This window comes from Pogona vitticeps, chromosome 2, assembly GCF_051106095.1.
Source record: "Pogona vitticeps strain Pit_001003342236 chromosome 2, PviZW2.1, whole genome shotgun sequence".
NCBI lineage: Eukaryota > Metazoa > Chordata > Lepidosauria > Squamata > Agamidae > Pogona > Pogona vitticeps.
In genome coordinates, this window is record NC_135784.1 from 14,207,256 (window position 1) to 14,229,010 (window position 21,755).

Here is a 21,755-nt window from a genome sequence, read left to right on the forward strand (position 1 = left end):
GAAGAGGAGGAGGGGGGGAGTTTGGGGACGATCCCCGGAGAAGGTTCACCTGCCCTGGCCTTGGAGGGAGGAAAAGAGAGAGAAGGAAGGAAGGGTCTTCCAGGGACTCCCCGCCAGCTCGGGGTCCCCTTCTCTCCGCCTCTCCTTCTCCCAACGCTCCCACCTCTCTTTCTCCCTCAAGCCAAGCCCCACAACCAGCTTCTCCAAGCGCTGCCCCACCTCCCCTCCTTCTCCCCTTCCCGGGGGCTTCCTGGCTTCCCTAAGAGGCGCCTTCACTTCCGCCTGGAACTCTCAAGAGGGGAGGAGGCTTTTCCGGGAAGGAAAAAAACGGGCGCACATTTCAGGCGGAAACACGAAGTGACATCTAGTCTTCCTGTCGGCTCATCTAGGAACTAGGATTCCAGGGCTCTATCTCCTTTGGAGGACCATCACTCTCTGGATCATCGAGTCCAGCCGCTTGTCAAAGAAGAACCTGAACCCAGAACCCCACAGTCAGAGGACTAAAATCCCTTGAGTTATCTCTCCAGCAGCACTTAAGAAATACACTTTTAATGGATAGATGTTGGAGTTTTAAAAATCGGTGGGCTTTTTTTAATTGTTGTCTCTTGTCTGTATTTGTTCCTGTTTTTAAATCTGCTCTGAGCCGCCTTGAGTCCCAGATTGCAGAGAAAGGTGGGATACAATGAAAGGGAAAGAGAGAAGGACTGTGCACAATATTTGTTTTGTTTAATCACAGTAGGAGGGCAGAGAAACTTTTTTAAGTTTTATGAAATGAATGTGGATGTTTATTTATTAATCACATTTACACCCCACCTTTCGCCTAAAATGATAGCACTAATGGCAACTTATATTATTACTATTTTTAAATAATTTATATGCCACCTTTTACCCCTATAGGGTACCTAAGGCAGTTCACAACAGATAAAACAACACATTTAAAGATATTATATTAATAACACTTCTAAAAAACAATTAAACATACATTAAGATTAAACAATGGAGTATATAAAAATCGAAAACATTTAAAAATCTGTAAGTTAGGAACTAATGCAAAGCTGGTTAATCTGTACTCTACCACTAGGGGGCGAATTTCTTCTTCTTTTGACCTAAGGGGAACTTAGGTCAAAAAAAAGGACAGGAAAGGTTCTTCCCCCCCCCCCCCCCCAGTTCTCAAGTCGAGGCTCCATTTGCAGGTCAAAGCGACTTTTTGCAAATGGAGCCATTCATAACTCAAATCATTCGCAACTAGGGACGTTCATAAGTCGTACCACTGTATGTCAGGTCTTAAAATAAATAAACAAAAACCAAAAATTCTGATGAAAAATATGACAAAAGAAGAAAACGAAAACACTCTGGATATCAAGAAATGTGCAAGGTTAAGTACTTAGGAATTAATATGACAAAAAAACAAGTATATTAATGAAAGACAGTTACAGTGGTGCCTCGTTTAACAGGCGCTCCATTTGACGACGATTTTGCGAAGCGATGATTTTCGGCCAGCTGATTGGTGGTTTCAAAATGGCCGCCGGGTAAACAAACTGGCCGCCCGCTGTTTTCTGGGATGGATTCCTCACTGCACAGGCAGCGAAAATGGCCACCCTCTGGAGGATCTTCGCTGGACGGTGAGTTTCAAGCCCCTAGGAACACATTAATCGGGTTTTAATGCGTTTCTATGGGCTTTTAAATATCGCTTTACGACGTTTTTGTTTTACAGCGATTTCGGTGGAACGAATTAACGTAATGTGAGCCACCACTGTATATGGAAGTAATGAAAGAAATCAAAGTAGATTTGCAAAAATGGACTAAACTCCAAGTATCCCTAATGGGTAGACTAGCCGCAATAAAAATGACTATACTACCAAAACTAGTTTTTCTCCTTCAAACAATTCCAATATTAAAACAAGACTTTTTTTTTAAAGGACTGAGTAAGATAGTGACCAAGTTTGTTAGGGAAAGGGAAAGACCAAGACTCTTAAGGCTCTTCAGGACAATAAACAAAAAGGAGGGTTTGGTCTACCAGACTGGATGAATTTAAGCAGCAGACAGGCATGATTTAAGACTGCGCTTGCATGCCTAACTATGGTACCAAGATGATAAGCAATGCAAAACATTTAATTTCCATCTGATTAGGAGAGTTTTATTATGGGTCTGGAAGACAGTTAAGGTACAACAGCTCCATTAGAAATGTTCTCTGATCCTGCAAGAACACCACAAGGGACAAATGGGAAATATGCAGAGATATTAGATAGTGATTTTAATCTAAAGAACAAAGATGAACGGGCAGAACAAGGTATTATTTTAGACTGTTGGTTGATAAACTTGTTGAAATCAAGATATGTAAAAGATAAGGCTACAGGGTTTCAGAAAGACGAAATACCTTTGGATAAGGGGTTGCTGGATTCAGAGGAAAAATTGATTAAAGATTTATATAATACTTTAATGGAGAAAAAAATTGAAGATGAATTTGTGAAGGATTGCATGGTGAATATTCTATAATTCATAATATAGAATTAATATATTAATTCTATATTATGTCAAAATATATAGGGTCAAGAGAGTCCGTATCAAGGTTGTTCTGTCCAGTTCTTTCTGGGAATTCCTCGTTGCTCCAACCCTCCATGTCATTCAGCTCCTTTCCACAAATTTGGGAACGAAACATTAAAATGACTAAATCTATAAACCTAAAAGAAAATATATACAAAATGTTTTATAGATAGTATGTAACACCAGAGAAATTAACAAAAATGCATAAAAATGTTTATAATAAGTGCTGGAAATGTGAAAAGAATGTAGGGAGCTTCTGTCATATGTGGTGGACGTGCAATAGGGCCAAGGACTTTTGAAAAAAGATTGATAAAATGATAGAGAAAATTTTAGGCGTTAAAATTGCTTTGACACCAGAAAGCTTATTGACTATATTACCAGCTACACTCGAAAAAAACAAGAACTACACTTGACCTTACACCTGATAACGGCAGCTAGAATTGTATATGCCAGTAAGTGGAAGACGACAAAGGTACCGATAAGGAATTTATTGAGAAGATTTTGGAATTAGCAGAAATGGATATTTTGGCAGATACACTAAATGACAGACTAGAACCTCTTTATGCCTGGATGAAATCTACATCAATTTAAGTAGAATAGATTAGATTAATACTATGTTAGAGAGTATAAGATAAGACTAAATGAATGGAACATATTGTAATAAATCACTCTGGCTGCAACGGATAGAAAAATCCAATAAAAATATTTAAAAAATAAAATAAAATGGACACAAATACAGACAAGAGACAATAATTTTAAAAAAGCCCACTGAGTATTAAAAGTTCAACATCTGTCTATTAAAAGTGTATTATGTGCTGTGGGATACATTGCTCAGGGATTTGGGCATCTGACTGACGGGCTGGACTCCATGATCCAGAGAGTGCCGGCCAACATTGATGGTCCTCCAAAGGAGCTGGAGCCCTGGAATCCTAGTTCCGAGATGAGCAGACAGGAAGACTAGAAGTCACTTCCTGTTTCCGCCCCGAAGGTGCGCCCGTCTTTTCCTTCCTGGAAGAGCCTCCTCCCCTCTTCAGAGTTCCAGGCGGAAGTAAAGGCGCCTCTAAGGGAAGCCGGGAAGCCTCCGGGAAGGGGAGAAGGAGGGGAGGTGGGGCAGCGCTTGGAGAAGCTGGTTGTGGGGCTTGGCTCGAGGGAGAAAGAGAGGTGAGGGCGTTGGGAGAAGGAGAGGCGGAAGAAGGGGAGACCTGAGCTGGCGGGGAGTCCCTGGAAGACCCTTTCTTTCTTTCTTTCTTTCTTTCTTTCTTTCTTTCTTTCTTTCTTTCTTCCTTCCTTCCTTCCTTCCTTCCTTCCTTCCTTCCTTCCTTCCTTCCTTCCTTCCTTCCTTCCTTCCTTCCTTCCTTCCTTCCTTCCTTCCTTCCTCCCTTCCTTCCTCCCTCCCTCCCTCCCTCCCTCTTCCTCCCTCCAAGGCCAGGGCAGGTGAACTTTCTCAGAGGATTGTCCCCAAACTCCCCTCCTCCTCCGAGGGCTCCTTCCTCCGCAATTTGAAAACACACACAATTAAACAAAGGAGATTAGAACGATCGTAAATGCACCGAAAACAGAGCAGTCAATTCCGGATAGATAGTATCCCGTCATCTTAGTTAAAAACCTACATTTTAAAAGCAAAGCCCTTCCAGTACCCTTTTCTCTCTCTTCACCCACCTCCCTCTTCCATGCCTCCTTGTGAGCGTTTTGGAATACAGCTGTTTCCCCCCCTCCTGGAGATCACATTCACTTGGATCTGCTTCTGGTGAGGCAGGCGACAGTCATGGGGCCATGTGGGGCTGAGAGAGACCTCCAGGAGTGTTGAGTGAACATCCTTTTCTACCCACAAAGGAGCCTCCTAGGGCTAAAGCACTTCCCAGTTGGGACAGGCCCCTTCGCCCTCCTCCCCTGCCTGCAAATCTTTTTCTGTTGAAGACAATTTGGGTTTGAACCAGTGAAAAGGCACTTTCTATTTGTAATACAAATTGTACCATTGGGAGAAGGTAGTCCCTGGTGAAGGGGTTTTTTAAAGAAAAGTTGAGAGCACAAAATTTAGAGAAAGCAGAGTCTGTAGAATGGTTTTGCATGGTCAGTTGCTTTCTATTTATTTATTTATTTATTTTATTTCTCCTCCTTCAATCTCTGTCTCAAATAAATGAGCCATTCCCAAGCCTTGAGCTTGCCCTTGAGTTTTGCGATGTCTTTGCTTCTCCTACAGAGGGAAAAGGCAGACCATTGGCTTCCATTCTTTTGGCTTCTATTGGAGATGAAATTGGAGGTCTCAGCCAGTTCTGGAGCTGGAAAGGAGCTGAATGACATGAAGGGTTGGAGCAACGAGGAATTCCCAGTAGGAACTGGACATAACAACCTTGATACGGACTATCTTGACCCAGAGGTCCAGTGCCAGGATTTTCGGGAATTCAGCTACCAGGAGGATGAAGGGCCCCGAGTGGTTTGTAGCCAACTTCATAGTCTCTGCCGTCAGTGGCTGAAGCCAGAAAAACACACCAAGGCTGAAATGCTGGACCTGATCGTCCTTGAACAGTTCCTGGCTGTCCTGCCACCAGCGATGAAGATCTGGGTTAGAGAGTGCAAGCCAGAATCCACTTCCCAGGCCGTGTCCCTGGCGGAAGGTTTCCTCCTGAGCCAGAGCGTGGATAAGAAGGAGGAAGAGGAGCTGGTGAGAGTTCAGGTCAATTATTTTTTTATAAGTTGCCTAACCAAACATTTCCACTCTTCTTCCTAAATCTGATGTTCTTAACTCTACTGTTCTTAAATTTGTTCCCCTTCCTGTGTTGGGTATCTGGACTTTGCTGTCTCTCTGTGTGTTTTTTTTAATTTTTATTCATATATTCATTCATTTATATTTATTTATTTCATATCATTTCATATCATTTTATTTCCTTTCATTTTATTTTAATTTTATTATTATTTTTGAACAGGGTTCTTCAGAATCTGTCTCTGGCTCCCCTCTGGCAGTGGACTCTCCTTTGTCCCTCAGGCAGAGGCCACTGCTCCCGAGGAACAGGCTGGAGGGGATCGGAGGAGCCGTCTCACAGGGTAAGACCCAGTCAACACATTTCTTCTCCATCTCCCTTCTTTGCATCTTTCCAAAGGCAGTGTATGGCCTTTGAAGCCTCCTGCGTGCAATTTATGAAATATTAGTTGATCAAATTAGGAAGGTTCCTTTTTGAGTAAGTTGAGGATAAAATTCACGTGAAAAATAAGAGATCTTTTCTTGCAGGCATTGAAAATATGCAGGTAACTTCTCCCTCATCTCCCATTTGCAGAGGAATGGAAGCTGTGCCTGTGCAGCCAGAACAGGTAAAGGGGATTGGATGGGGAGATGGGGAAGGTTCCTGAGCACCATTGTTTCCTGGCTGCCTCCTCAGCCGGTTACAGTTTGGTCCCTTCTATTCACTTCTTTCAATATTGTGTCGTAAATGTCCTGGCGGTTTCCTCAGGGAACGGTTCAGTCTGGCCTCGGATTCCCAGCCTACATTTTGTGCTTAGAGAGGGGCATGCACCAGTTCATCCCAGTTTGTGTTGGGCTGTGGCTCCCCCCCGCTGCCTCTTCTTCCAATCAGCCACTCACTCTCCTGAACGTGCTTGCTTTTCCCACCTCCTCGGCTGATCTCCCAGTCACCAGCAAGAGCACAGACTACTCTCCCCGCCCCTTTTCTCTGAGTGGCAGGTCAGCCAAGAGGGGGTGGGGCAGAGAAGCCTGAGCTGCTGCCGGGACTGAAGGAGGTGCAGGAAGTGAGGGTACTGGTTGAGCCAGTGGAGACAGGGCAGGGGAGCAGCAGTACCTGCGCTGCCCCCTGATGAACTGGGACAAACTCGTTTGTGCCCATCCCTCGTCATCGTCTAGTCGTTTAGTTGTGTCCGACTCTTCGTGACCCCATGGACCAGAGCACGCCAGGCCCTCCTATCTTCCACTGCCTCCCGTAGTTGTGTCAATTTCATGTTGGTTGCTTCGCAGACACTGTCCAGCCATCTCATCCTCTGTCGTCCCCTTCTCCTCTTGCCGTCACACTTTTCTAACATCAAGGTCTTTTCCAAGGAGTCTTCTCTTCTCATGAGATGGCCAAAGTACTGGAGCCTCAGCTTCAGGATCTGTCCTTCCAGTGAGCACTCAGGGTTGATTTCCTTTAGAATTGATAGGTTTGTTCTCCTTGCAGTCCAGGGGATTCTCAAGAGTCTCCTCCAGCACCACAATTCAAAGGCATCAATTCTTCGGTGGTGCCCATCCCTAGTTGTGTTCATTCTCTTCTTGGCGGTACTTAGTGAGAGTCGAACAACCGCATTCTCTCTGAAGATGAAAGGCTTCCTCTTCTTTCAGGGTCCTGTAACCTTTGATGAAGTTGCTGTGAATTTCACAGAGGCCGAGTGGGCATTGCTGGACCAGAACCAAAGGGCCTGCCACAGGGACGTCATGGAGGAGACGCGTGAAAACGTGTTATCTTTGGGTGAGATTTGCTTTCCCCCCTTCAGTCGACAGACCCACAGTGCAAATGGTACCAAAGAATATGTAGCCTATCACTGCTGTGAACGTTCACAAGATGAGGGAGAGGAAAACTATTAAAGTTTTTCTTTCTGTAGCACAATAGGTGGTGTTTAGACCCTTGGATGCTCAGTCCCACTGCAAATCCACGATAAAACAGGTGGAAAACAACTAGTCCGATAGGATATTCCATTTCAGATGTAAAAGTCTAAAGCTTAATCCTCACTAATTGATACATTCCCCAGAAAGCAGACAGGAAAGGACCCAGTGATAGCTCTGCCCCTTTAGAGAAACAGGAAAAGGAGGTGGGACTGAAAAGCAGACTTCTAAGAGCATCAGACTAACTGTAGATGCAGGAGGTCTGAGCATCAAGAAAGGGACAGACCATTCTTTCCTCATGCTTATATCCAAATTCCTCCTCCTGGTAATATTGGTTTGAATAGGTTCTCAGAGGTGATGCCAACCTGTTCAGCATCCCGAAGTGCCCCCTTCCAATGGGATTTTCTTATTTTATCTTATTTCAGCCCGTGAGGTAAGACACAGCGAGAACCAGGAAGAATTGTGCTGGGTACGCTTGAAAACAGTCATTTGTAAAGAGAGTCATCTTCAAGGAAGTAGAACTGAAGAAAATACACACAGTAGAAATGATCATTCATCCATTGGAATTCACCAAAGTTTTCAGAGCTTCGAAAGTAGAAAGAGCTTCCAGCACAGACCATACCTTGTTTTCCCTCAGGGAACGGACACAGAGAAACCCTTTAAATGTCTGGAGTGTGGAAAGAACTTCAGTCACAGGGCATCCCTGGCTTGTCACCTGAGGATCCACACAGGGGAGAAACCTTTTACATGTCTGGAATGTGGGAAGAGATTCACTCAGAGGGCGTCCCTGTATTGTCATTCACGGACCCACACAGGGGAGAAACCATTTAAATGCCTGGAATGTGGAAAGAGCTTCAGTCACCGTCCAAACCTTGCCAGCCATGTGAAAATCCACACAAGGGAGAAAGCTTTTAAATGCCTGGAATGTGGAAAGAGCTTCCGTCACAAGGCACACCTGGATTGTCATCTGAGGACCCACACCGGAGAGAGACCATTTAAGTGCTCAGAATGTGGAAAGAGCTTCGGTAATAGTGGAACCCTGAAGAAGCACATGAGAATCCACACGGGGGAGAAACCATTTAAATGCTTGGAATGTGGGAAGAGCTTCAGGGAGAGGAGGCTACTCACTTCTCATCAAAAAAGCCACAGAGAAATAGAGAGAAAGAGCTTCCAGCACAGACCGAACCTTGTTTTCCCTCAGGGAACAGACACAGAGAAATCCTTTAAATGTTTAGAGTGTGGAAAGAACCTCAGTCACAGGGCATCCCTGGCTTGTCACCTGAGGATCCACACAGGGGAGAAACCCTTTACATGTCCGGAATGTGGGAAGAGATTCAATCACAAGGCGTCCCTGGATTCTCATTCGAGGATCCACAGAGGGGAGAAACCTTTTACATGTCTGGAATGTGGGAAGAGCTTTGGCGAGAGCAGTACCCTGAATGACCACATGAGAATCCACACAGGGGAGAAACCATTTAAATGCCTGGAATGTGGAAAGAGCTTCGGTCACCGTACAAACCTTGCCAGCCATGTGAAAATCCACACAAGGGAGAAAGCTTTTAAATGCCTGGAATGTGGAAAGAGCTTCCGTCACAAGGCACACCTGGATTGTCATCTGAGGACCCACACCGGGGAGAGACCATTTAAGTGCTCAGAATGTGGAATGAGCTTCGGTCACAGCGGAACCCTGAATAACCACATGAGAATCCACACGGGGGAGAAACCATTTAAGTGCTTGGAATGTGGGAAGAGTTTCAGGCGGCGCGCACAACTCACTACTCATCAAAGAAGTCATGCGGAGAGAAAGAGAGAAGTTGAAATGCTTGGAGGGTCACGAGACCTTCCAGAAAGTCAGGCATCTTTTCTCTCATCGAAATATTCACCCCGATGAGAACTTGGCAAATCTGCCTCCAGGCATTGCATTGGGGAAGGATAAAATTGTGTTTCCTATCGAAACAAAGAACGAGAACAGATTTTTGTAGTTCCCCAAAAAGCACTGGGGCAGAATCTGATTTTCTAATGACTGCCATGGAAATGCAGTTCCTTTTCTAAGATGATCCCTCCAGTTTTGTGTTGTTAGTTTTTTATTCTCCCTTTTCTGACTTTCCATTCCTCTTTGGATGTTGGCAAAAAGAACTGTGCGGAAAGAGTTGGATTCGGGCTTTTCCTTACGTGTAGACCCCCCCCCCCCCCAAATTGATGAAACATAAGCTAGTCAAGTAAGACTTCCTAGTCATTTGAAGCAGGTTAGCTGTCCCTGGACATGATCCAGTGTTTCGAACTAACCAATCTGTTACCTTGTATTATTTGAAGGAAGGGGAGCTTGAGAATATTTAGAAAATCTTATGGATTCAACCAGGGAGGGCAGTCACTTTTTTTTTTTTTTTGCAACTTGCAAGAATTTCCCTAGGCAGAATCCCGGCAGCTATAGCCCAAATGCAGTCATTTAGAGAAGAACTTCTCAGTAAGTCACCACTAGAGTAGCCTCATTGAATCAATGGCTCTTGCAGACTCACCAGATCCCCGCTGGATTCAGTGGGTCTACTCTAGTTGCAGGTGACTAGGCTAAGCAGTAGGATTTCGGCCAATGAGAACCGACGACTAAAGTTGGCTGTACAGTAATCTGAATGTTCCAATTCAAAAAAAGAATTAGGATTTATTCCTGATAAATTTAACAAGCCAGCTCTCTTTGACAGGCCATTAAGGGGGGGCATTATGATGAAGGGTGAGTGAAGGGAACATAATCTCAAAAAAATTTCTTCAGCAGCGTTTAGGATTTATTTTTTTAAAAAATCATTAAGGTCACTCCAGTTATGTATTGTCTTTCAGTTCCCTCTAGTGGCCAGTTCTGATCTTACTCCTCGCAAATGTTTGCAAGTACTTGTGAGCTAGGGAAAATAAATTACTATTGTTGTTACCTATATCCTTTCCATATGTGTTTTCATTGTGAAAATGAAATGAAAGGGAGGGAAAACACACTCAGGCAGTGCCACACCTCTCTTGCTAAAAAATGTTCTCTGAGAACTTTTGGCCTGGCCTGAGTTCCTCTGAAGAAAATTTAGGGCTGACACCAGGAAATAAATCAGTGCCTGGGGAATCCTCTGGACTTTTCTTCTTCCTTTCCAGTTAGTTACTAAGAGGTGAAGCTGTTTAAGAAGGATTAAGGTTTTCAGGGCAGGATTGGTTCCCTTGGAGAACCCTTTGGATGACTTTTCTCTTTCTGCATAGAGAGGACAAAAACACACAGTTCACTTTACATGGTGTCATTGTGACCAAAACAAATCTATTTCAACCTTCTTGTGACCTCCTGAGCAAATGGAGTGATAGAACCCTGGATAGACACAGCCTTAATAGGATTTTGGCCAATGAGAAAGTCAGAGTCTGTGTGAAAGAGAGAGAGAGAGAGAGACCTGGGAAGTTTGGATCCTGATCAGGGTCACTGTCTGAAAGTTTACAGTCTTGCCCTTAGGAATGCAGCGTGACTCACTTTCTTGAGCCTTTCTTTAATGCAGCCATTCTCATTTTGACCCCGGCCATAAACACATGAAAGAAATAGAGGCTGAATTAGGAATGTGTAAGTCACAGAACAAGTCTTATGAGGTGGTGTGTGAATAATTGTTTCCAGTCTGTGGCCCCCTACAAAGGTGCCAGACACACACACACACAAACAGGAAGCCATTAGCTTTAAGCAAGCCGAACAGGTACACCTTGAAACTTTACACAGCTGAGGTCTTCTCTTTTTTTAACATTTCTGAGCCCCTCCAATTCAGAGTCCGGCTAAAACTGGTTTTAGTTTCATCTTTTAGGGGATGAGAGGGAGCCATCCTGAAGAATGTCTTTTCTGATAAGGTAAAAAGGGAGGGAGGGAGGGAGGGATAGGTAGTGAAGGTTGAGGGAAACGGTTAGATAAGACCATTATTTTCCTGGGTAAAAGTGAAGAGAAAAAGAGTCAAGGACTAGAAAAGGCATGTATACCAGTTGGAGGGAGAACCCCCATAGGCCGGATTATTTCCCCTCTTGCTTCATGTAACCCTTTTTCTCCATTTTCTGGCAGATCCCTTTCTCACTTGAAAGTGAGAAATGACCCGAGAGAACTAGAAGTTTAATAACAGTGGATGTTTTCCTCTGCGGCTTGCTGATCATGCCAGCCCTTGATCATCCTCCAGTTGTCTTGAGGTGATACCTGGGGTTCTCCTTTTTCGAACCAATTACATCTCAATTGTAGAGCCTGGCTGAAACAGTATCATCTCACTTTCTCCCACCGTGTTGTCTGTTACTCTGCTAGCAAGCTAACTGCCGTCCTGACAGTCATTTCTTTGCTTTCTCTTGTTGTGGTAGCTTCACTTTGATAATCTGCTTATTTTCAGATGGGAAAAAAATGAGAGGGAAATGAATGAAAAATGTATAAGGCATTAATAGAAGCAGAGGATCAACCAGAGATTTCAAAGAGGCTACAGGAAGTAGATTTGAGAGAAGAAATTGATATTGAGAAGTAGAAGAATATATGCATTCTTTTTTTATTGTATATCTATAAAAGAAAAATTTTAAAAATTGGTTTGGAGATGGTCCTTAAAATTAGTGAAACTGAACTGTATGGATAAAAAAAATATTCTAAAATATGTTGGAAATGTGGACAGGAAGTGGGACTCTGCCTTCACATGTGTTGGGAATGTGAATATCTATCGAAATTTTGGAAGCTGTTTTTAAAAGAAATAAACAAAATATTAATATTAAATCTAAGAATAAGTTTTAAAATAGCGCTTTTTTTTATTTTATTTATTTATTTATTTATTTATTTATTTATTCATTCATTCATTCATTTACTTATTTATTGTATTTATACCCCGCCTATCTAGTCATTTCGTCCACTCTAGGCGGCTTACAACATAAGGATAACAAGTTCTAAAAAAATTTATAACAATTAATTAATTAAATGATTCTATAAGATGGGAAAAATAAAAATAAATCAAATAAAGAGGGGGGGAAAGGAAAGAGGACAGGAATTAACTGGAAGGGAAGGCCTGCCTATACATCCATGTTTTTAGTTGGTTCTTAAAAGTACCCAGCAAGGGTGCAGCGCGAATCTCCGGAGGTAGGTTATTCCAGAGACGAGGAGCCACCGCCGAGAAAGCCCGGTTTCTAGTTCTTTCCGGGCCTCCCTCAGCGTCAGGCTCCTCAGCCTCACCTCCTGGCTCGCACAGGTGACATGGGTAGAACTAGTTGGGAGTAAGCGTTCCGCCAAGTATCGAGGTCCTAAACCGTTTAGGGCTTTATATGTAAGCATTAACACTTTGAAGTCAATGCAGAAACGGATGGGCAGCCAGTGCAGCATGGCCAGAGTAGGAGAGATATGCTGGTATTTTCTCACTCCAGTAAGGAGTCTGGCCACCGCATTCTGCACCACTTGAAGTTTCCGCATCAGCTTCAAAGGAAGCCCCACGTAGAGCGCGTTACAGTAGTCTAATCTAGAAATTACGAGCGCAAGTACTAAGGTAGTGATCGCCCCCGTGTCTAGGTAAGGTCGCAGCCGGGCAATCCGCCAAAGGTGGAAAAAGGCGGTGCGGACTACCAATGCCACCTGCGTTTCCATGATGAGCATCGGGTCCAGGTGTACCCCCAGGCTGCGGACTTCACTCTTTGCGGCCAGGGCCACCCCCCCAAACATGAGGGAGTTTCCCAAGCCACCATCCACAGGGCCACCCACCCTCAGAACTTCCGTCTTGTCCGGGTTCAGCCTTAGCCCGTTCTCCTGCATCCACTGCTGTACGGCCCCCAGGCAGTGCTGGAGGGACAGAACGGCATCTCCTGCAGTTGGTGAAAAGGAAATATAGAGCTGGGTGTCATCAGCATATTGATGGCACGATGCTCCACATCCCCTGATGACCCCACCCAGTGGCCTCATATAGATATTAAAAAGCATTGGGGAGATGATCGACCCCTGTGGAACCCCACAATTGAGACTCCATGGGGCCGAAATACTCTTCCCCAAGCTGCACTCTCTGGGGGCGGTCTTCCAAGAAGGAACGGAGCCAGGCTAGAGCCAAGCCACCGATACCCAACTCAGAGAGCCTCTTCAGGAGGATACCGTGGTTGATGGTATCGAAGGCCGCTGAGATGTCGAGGAAGACCAACAAAGAAATTTTACCGCTGTCGGCCTCCCTCAACAAGTCATCGTACAGGGCGACCGCTGCCGTCTCTGTACAGTCTCTGTTAAATATTTTATCAATATTTAACTGTGAGCAAAGGAACTGGACAAGAAAATAATCTATTAACAGCAGCTAAATTAAGAATAGCAAAGAACTGGAAAGTTAAGTACAATCTTATCCAATGATATGAACTGCGAGAAATGGTCACCCATGAGCATATATTCCTCAGGGTTGCAAAATTCTCTTTTAAAGAAATGTTTAAAAACTTGAACCCTGCTAATCCTGGGGTTTTATCCAAATAAACCTGTTGCCCTTAGATTAAATGGATTGATAGATTAAGATTTATTGATTTTTAATTAAATTAATTAATTAATTAAACAATTTTAAATTGTTTCTTTATTGAATTTATTGAATCTAATGACATGCCACTACTGATCTGTGAGCATTTTTGCAGAGATAAGGTATTTAAAAAGCAACCCCTCCCACCCATCAAAACATCTTGTTTTTCCTCAGATTTGTTTCTTAGGTATGATCGCTGTTAAATAAAATAAAATTTAAAAAGATAATCTGCTATTTTCTCCTTGGAATGTGGCTTTCTCAGGGGTAGCTTCTAAATAAACGCCCCCCCCCCAGGGCTGCTGCTTCACCGCTGGCGTGTTCGTTCTGCGTCTCCGCCTCATTACGGACTAGCCTGATGGCGGGTTGTCGGTAAATGCCTGGCGAGGGTTGGAAATGCCTTGTTGGGGGGGGGGGAAACGAGGAGCAAGGAGCGTGTCGGTCCAAACATGTCTGATTGGCTGGGAGAGAAAGTGGGAGGGGCGTTTTTAGGCGAGAGATCCGTCTGAGGGTGATGGAGGGAGGAGGCGCCAATCCTTCCGGCTGGGCCATGCCCTCTTCGCCCTCCTGTCCCTTATGAAGGGGGGGGGAGAAGAGATGTTGCGCATGCGCTCAAGCACCTTGCCTAACGCACGTGAACCTTGGGGGTAGAGTCTCGCGCGCCCACGCGCGCAGGGGCAAGAAGTAAGGCGAACCGAAGCAGCGGTTGGTCCTTTGGAGGGAAAAAAAAGGCGTCCCTCCCCCCACCCGTCCCCCAGGACTAAAAGGCCCCTTGAGGAGAGAAGAGGGCCTTGAAATTTTGGGGGCGGGAGGGGGGGAGAAATGGGGGTGAAGGGCGACCCCGTTCTGTGTGCCGCCTGAGGCGAAGCGCCTTCCTTCATTCTCCTGGTTTTTTTTTCTTTTCCTGTCAGGCGTGAAGAGAAAAGGGGACAACAGGATTACCCTTCCCCCCCCCTCCCTCGACTTCCCCTCAGTTTGGGAGTTGAGGGGATGAGGAGATGGAAGCCTTTCTTTCCTGCCTTTCCCTAGGAAGTGTAGTCCTTGAGGGACTCGCCTATTTACAGTAATTACTGTACAGTATTTATTTATGAAGCCGCCTTTCTGCTCCTGGGCGACTCGCAACGCTATAAATAACGCTAAAAGCAAGAAAACCTTGGGCAGGATTAAAAAACGAGGTCAAAATCATTCAAAATACCGAAACTTCGTCCATGGCGGGTTCCCCAGGCTCCCCCCACCCCCGCCAGTCCTCGCCTCGCCTCTTCTTGGGATCCTGAATCCTCCCAAATGCCTTCCTTCTATTGTTCAACTTCCCCAGACAGTTCCTCCCGGCACCTTCTTGGCCCCTTTCCCTTCGTGGGGGGGGGCTTGCAGCCTTAAAGATTTCAGAAAGAGGGAGGGGTTGGGAGTAACCCCGGGCGGGGGGGGGTTGAGACTTTGGCTCTCCCGAGGAGACCCACTTCGCAAAGGGGATCCTCCAGGACCCGAGAGGGAGAAGCGAGATTTCCACGAATGAAGAGCGACGGGGAGGGGCTGAGAGCAGGAAGAGGAAGATGACGACGAATTCCTACGTGCCAGACCCCGTCTTTTCTTTCTCAGTGTTTCCCCCTCTCCTCCCTCCTTCATTCGTGAAACCTAGAGCTACGAAAGAGGATGGAGGAGCTCCTTTTTGCCAAACCGGAATCGGTGGGAAGGCGCATCGGATTCTTTCCGTCTCTATGGTCTCCGGGGAACGCGCTTGCCAAGGGGTCTCCTTGGGAGTTTCCTGCCTCAGGACCAGTAAGGAGGTGAGTCATGGGGGGGAGGGGGGGAAAATATTGGGAGGGGGAGATTTCCAAAAAAGGAAAGCAACCCCCCCCCCCCAGGCAGGTGAGGGTTCTTCTCCCTGCCATCCGGATTGCAAAAAAGCCGCACACACCCGCTCTCTTGGGGTCTCCGTGGCACGGACCCATCTTCTCTCCCTAGTCGCCTAGTTGGGGATATTGGGGAGGGGGGCGGAGGTGGGAGGTCGGGGATTCCCCCCCAAAAAAGGGAGACCTTGCCCCCAGATATGCGCTCTCAGCAAGGCAATCTCTGTGTGTGTGTGTGTGTCTGTGTGTGTGTTTGGAGAGTGCATGGGGGGGCTCAACCTGGGTTTTCCTTTGAGGAGACCCCATCCGACTTTCTCCTGCCTGCGGGCATCGGTGGCTGTCAAGAAAAGGAAGGAGAGGAAGGAACGGGGGTCAGCTGGCAGGGAGGGGGCGGAGGAAGGCCACTTCCTCTCCCCCCCCCCACACACATACAAAACACGGACTGTCCTTTAGGGATGGTTCAGGAGGTTTTCCTTCCATGGCTCTTCTAGGGGAGATCCAGGAGAGGAGGGGAAAAATTAAAAAGGGGAATGGGAATCCACTTAATCAGTGTATTTCTTATGTGCTGCAGGAGAGACGGCACAGGGATTTAGGGCTCTGAAGAGGGGAGGGGGTCTTCCGGGAAGGAAAAGACGGGCGTACCTTCGGGGCGGAAACAGGAAGTGACTTCTAGTCTTCCTGTCTGCTCATCTAGGAACTAGGATTCCAGGGCTCTATCTCCTTTGGAAGACCATCACTCTCTGGGACTGGAGGAGGTGCAGGAAGTGAGGGTGCTGGGCCTGGTCAGTCGCTGGTTGAGCCAGAGGAGACAGGGAAGGGGAGCAGCAGTACCTGTGCCACCCCCCTTATGCCCTAGGACAAACCGCTTCATGCCCATCTTTAAATGTGTTCATTCTCTTCTTGGCGGTACTTAGTGAGAGTCGAACAACCGCATTCTCTCTGAGGATGAAAGGCTTCCTCTTCTTTCAGGGTCCTGTAACCTTTGACGAAGTTGCCGTGAATTTCACAGAGGCGGAGTGGGCATTGCTGGACCAGAACCAAAGGGCCTGCCACAGGGACGTCATGTAAGAGACGTGTGAAAATGTGTTGTCTTTGGGTGAGCTTTGCTTTTTTCCCTTCAGTTGACAGATTCACAGTGCAGATGGTACCAAAGAATATGTAGCCTATCACTGCTGTGAATGTTCACAAGATGAGAGAGCGGGAAACCATCAAAATTTTTCTTTCTGTAGCACAACAGGTGGGGTTTAGATACTTGAATGCCAAGTCCAACTGCAAATCCACAATAAAACATCTGAAAAACAACTAGTCACTTGGATAGGATATTCAATTTCAAATGTAAAGGTCTAAAGCTTAATCCTCACTAATTGATACATTCCCCAGAAAGCAGACAGGAAAGGGCCAGTGATAGCTCCTCCCCTTTAGAGAAACAGGAAAAGGAGGTGGGACTGACAGGCAGGCTTGTAAGAATAGGAGACTAACTGTTGGTGCAGGAAGTCTGATAGTCAACCCAAGGGAACTGACCATTCTTTTCTCTTGCTTAGTTCTAAATTCCCCCTTCTGGTCATTTTGGGATGCCTAGTGTCATAGAGGTGATGCCAACTTGTTCAGCATGCCGAGGTGCCCCCTTCCAATGGGATTTTGTTTCTCTTATTTCAGTCCGTGAGGTAAGACTCAGTGAGAACAAGGAAAAATTGTGTTGGGTAGGCTTGGAAACAAACGTTTGTAAAGAGAGTCGTCTTCAAGGAAGGAGAAGTGAAGCAAAAACACACAGTAAAAACAAAGAGTTTGCTTTTCCACTCAGAGATTCGCAAGATGCTCTGCACCATGAAAATAGAGAGAAAAGGAAGGAAACGGGCAAATGTTCTTTGTCCAGAAATAACTGTCGTCTAAGTGCTGCTTGGACAATCCACATGAGAGAGAGACTGCTGAAAATCCCAGAAGGTGCCAAGAGTCTTTGTGATCATTCACCCTTTGGAATTCATCAAACTTTTCAGAGCTTCGAAAGTAGAAAGAGCTTCCAGCAAATACCGAACCTTGTTTTCTCTCAGGGAACGGACACAGAGAAACCCTTTAAATGTGTGGAGTGTGGAAAGAGTTTCAGTCACAGGGCGTCCCTGGGTCGTCATCTGAGGATCCACACCGGGGAGAAGCCATTTAAATGCCTGGAATGTGGAAAGAGCTTCCGTCAGCATACAAACCTTGCCAGCCATGTGAAAATCCACACAGGGGAGAAACCTTTTAAATGTCTGGAATGTGAAAAGTGCTTCCTTCAGCGTGCAATCTTTACCAGCCATGTGAAAATTCACACAGGGGAGAAACCTTTTAAATGCCTGGAATGTGGAAAGAGTTTCCGTCGTTGTGCAAACCTTACCAGCCATGTGAAAATCCACACAGGGGAGAAACCTTTTAAATGCCTGGAATGTGGAAAGAGTTTCCGTCAGCGTCCAAATCTTAGCAGCCATGTGAAAATCCACACAGGGGAGAAACCTTATAAATGCTTGGAATGTGGAAAGAGCTTCAGTCACAGGGCATCCCTGGCTGATCATCTGAGGATCCACACAGGAGAGAAGCCATTTAAGTGCTCAGAATGTGGAAAGACCTTCCGTCACAACTCAACTCTTTCTTTTCATCAGAGACTCCATAATGGAGAAAAACCATTTAAATGCTTGGTCTGTGGAAAGTGCTTCAGTCAAAGGACATACCAGGTTCGACATATGAGGATCCACACAGGGGAGAAACCTTTGACATGTCTGGAATGTGGGAAGAGTTTCAGCCACAGCACAACCCTGAATGACCACATGAGAATCCACACAGGGGAGAAACCTTTTACGTGTCTGGAATGTGGAAAGAGCTTTGGCCAGAGCACAATTCTGAAAAACCACATGAGAATCCACACAGGAGAGAAACCGTTTGCGTGCTTGGAATGTGAAAAGAGCTTCCGTCACAATGCAACCCTTTGGTTTCATCAAAAACTGCATAATGGAGAATAACCGTTTAAATGCTTGGTCTGTGGAAAGTGCTTTTTTTCACAGCACACATCAGGTTCGCCATATGAGAATCCACGCTGGGGAGAAACCGTTTGTGTGCTCAGAGTGTGGAAAGAGCTTTGGTCGCAACACAACCCTTAAAAACCACATGAGAATCCACACAGGGGAGAAACCGTTTGTGTGCTTGGAATGTGGGAAGAGCTTCAGGCACAGGGTGCAACTCACTTCTCATCAAAGAAGCCACAGAGAGAGAGAGAGAGAGAGAAAAGTTTAAATGCTTGGAGGGTCACGAGACCTTCCAGAAGGGGAGGCATCTGATTTCCCATCGAAACATTCACCCCGGTGAGAATTTGGCAGGTCTGCCTCCAGACATTGCATCAGGGAAAGATAAAATTGTGTTTCCTATAGAAACAAAGAACGAGAAACACTCGGGCGGAATCTGATTTTCTAGTGACTGCCGTGGATTGTCCTCTTTTCCTCTTCACTGACCTTTTTCCTACACCAAAAAGCAAACAAAACAAAACCCTGGAAATGCAGTTCCCTTTCTAAGATGAGCCCTCCAGCCCCTTCCCCCATCCCAAAAGTCCTTTTTCCCCCCTTTGCCCCATATGTCCCCAAAGAATGATGAAATATTAGCTAATCAATTAAGAATTCCTATTCGTTTGAAGCAAGTTAGCTGTCCCTGGACATGATCCAGTGTTTCTAAGTAACCAATCTGTTACCTTGTATTATTTGAAGGAGGGGGAGCTTGAGAATATTCTGAAAATATCATTGATTCAACCAGGGATGGCAGTCACATTTTTTTGTTTGGAACTTGGAAGAATTTTCCCAGGTCAAATACCCTCTCCGCCCCCACCTGAAAAGACCTGGGATGAGAGTTTTGCTTTCTCAACTCCAGAAGCGACTTTTTCTCAGCTAGCGGTGCAAACACCCCCCCTCCCATCTTACAGATGCCCTTATGATACATGGCCACCCTCTCTGTGCCCGTGGGAAACAGGGACACGCTCCCTTTGGGGGGGTCAGGCCTGTCCTGGCTTCTCCTGCCTGCCGTCCTGCTTTTTTTCTCCTCCTTCAACTGACTGGGGATGCAGGGGTCCTTTCCTCCTGCACTCCTTACTTTCTTTCCCTCCTCCTGGATGCTCCCCATTGTATAAAAGCACAAAAACGAGAACCCCAGCAGCTTGAAGCTTGCCATTCTGGTCCTGCTGGGAGGGTCTCCCTAAATAGTTTGCAATCCTATTGCATAGCCTTGAAGATCACCCCAGAGTAGGCCCACTGACGCTTGTGGGGATTGGGCGAGTCCCCTCCTTCCTCAGTTGCCGTGATTCAAACAGGCCTCCTCTAGTGGTGACTTCCTCCGCTAAGCTACAGGGTTTCAGCTGTTGCATCATTAGGGCTGCTGGATGGGCTTCTCTGTAGCTAGGAAAGCCTGTTTTCTAGACGAAATCCTGTTGATTCTAAAAGGCCCCTGTAAGAAGGTTCGGGATTTGACTTTGGCTGTTCCTCTTCTTGTAACACAAAAGATGAGTCTGAACTTTTATTTTTAGTTCCCTAGATACAAATCTTGACAGCATCTTGAAAAGCAGAGACATCACCTTGCCAACAAAAGTCCGAATAGTCAAAGCTATGGTTTTTCCTGTCGTGATGTATGGAAGTGAGAGCTGGACCATAAAGAAAGCAGACCGCCGAAGAATTGATGCCTTTGAATTGTGGTGCTGGAGGAGGCTCTTGAGAATCCCCTGGACTGCAAGGAGAACAAACCTATCAGTTCTAAAGGAAATCAACCCTGAATGCTCACTTGAAGGACAGATCCTGAAGCTGAGGCTCCAGTACTTTGGCCATCTCATGAGAAGAAAAGAGTCCTTGGAAAAAACCTTGATGTTAGGAAGGTGTGATGGCAAGAGGAGAAGGGGACGACCGAGGATGAGATGGCTGGACAGTGTCTGCGAAGCAACCAACATGAACCTGACACAACTCCGGGAGGCAGTAGAAGACAGGAGGGCCTGGCGTGCTCTGGTCCATGGGGTCACGAAGAGTCGGACACGACTAAACGACTAAACACAGATATATAAGGGCAATGAATTACACAATCCAATAATTTGTCAGGTGAAAGCAAAGACATAATCAATACAATTGTTTTGTTAACTGCAGCTCAATTACTGAAAAGTGGAACTTTGTGCATTTTTAAATGTCAACCAGTATGAGAGACACTGTGAGTACAAGTGACGCATTGTTTGGTTTTTATTTTTCCATCCCTCCACCTAAAAAATTTCAGTTTGTTGTTCAACTGAGTTGTACAGTTCATAGGTCTCATTAAAGGTGGGAAAAGTTCTGAGATGATTTATCTTTGTCGCATTTTTTTACATCACAGACACTTGACATTTTAACACTGGTGTGTAAATTTTTTATATGCAGAGAACCCAATTTTAATAGTGAATGCTGTACATAGCATGGTCTCTGACTCCACCTGGTGGTCACATCTGGTAATGACATAGTATGTTTCTATAGTGAAAATTATTCTGTACAGTGGTGCCTTGCCTTACAAACCTCCCAATTTATAACCATTTCGGATTAGGACCAGCTCTGGCCACAAAATTTTGCTTCTAGCTGTAACGAAAGCTTTGAGTTACAACAAGAAAAGGGCAGGGAAAAAGGTGGGGAATTCAAATGTACTAACCGTTGTTAGGCGAAGTGGCTGCTTCTTTGTAGCTCTTTCGCCCCAACGATTAGAGTGTGTTCGTCGGAGGAGGCTTGGGAGGGCCTGGTGCTGCTTTCTGCTTCCGAGTAAGTACATTTACAGGGTTTTGCAGGGTAGGTTTGGGCTGGGGGATTATGTTTCTGTGCTGTGATTTTTTATGTATTTTGGTGCGTCCAATGGGGCTTGCAGTGATATGTGGGTTTTTTGTTTGTCTGGGGTTTTTTGGGGAGTTTTTTTTCAGCCGGAACAGATTAATCACATTCCAATGAGAAATGGTGCTTTGACGTACGATCATTTCGAATTACGACCATCATTCTGGAAAGGATTAAGTTTGTAAGTCGAGGCACCACTGTATATAGTGTGGCTTCTGGCTCCATCTAGTATCTTGTTCTGGTAACTTCACCTTCAGAAATATACAGTGGGGTCACGACCTACGGAATTAATCCGTATTGGAACGGGGTCCATAGGTCGGAAAGTCATCAAGTCGAAAATGCATTCCCCATAGGAATGCATTGAAAACCCATTAATCCCTAACCCACCCGAGAACCCCCCCCCACAAAATTAAAATTAATTTGTAAAAATTAACCTTACCTTTTCACAGTCTTCAAGGGG

The 21,755-nt window shown here is 45.5% G+C and overlaps 1 protein-coding gene, 1 long non-coding RNA gene and 1 pseudogene across 8 annotated transcripts in view; all 3 read left to right on the forward strand.

Moving 5' to 3' along the window:
* The window catches only part of LOC110070772 (zinc finger protein 18-like), a 134,663-nt gene that overhangs the window by 1,499 nt on the left and 111,409 nt on the right, over positions 1-21,755 (forward strand). For 2 of the 5 annotated variants that reach the window (XM_078387419.1, XM_078387414.1), the window contains exons 2-3: positions 4,745-5,218; positions 5,469-5,586. In XM_078387419.1, the coding sequence (XP_078243545.1) occupies positions 4,745-5,218; positions 5,469-5,586 (592 nt within the window). Of the gene's footprint in view, positions 1-4,744; positions 5,219-5,468; positions 5,587-5,770; positions 5,851-6,868; positions 6,996-7,554; positions 11,876-21,755 lie in introns of those variants that run through there. The other 3 variants (XM_078387416.1, XM_078387417.1, XM_078387418.1) reach the window with 3 other exon arrangements.
* On the forward strand, positions 14,204-20,033 carry LOC144587422 (uncharacterized). Of its 2 annotated transcripts, none has more exons than XR_013542578.1 (3): positions 14,204-15,395; positions 16,428-16,522; positions 19,993-20,033. It is a non-coding gene; the product is annotated as an uncharacterized LOC144587422 (long non-coding RNA). The 2 variants fall into 2 exon arrangements; XR_013542579.1 differs by having other exon boundaries at positions 16,428-16,554; positions 19,993-20,002.
* On the forward strand, positions 17,058-19,272 carry LOC144587368 (uncharacterized; annotated as a pseudogene). The gene has a single exon (XR_013542514.1). The product of XR_013542514.1 is annotated as an uncharacterized LOC144587368 (transcript).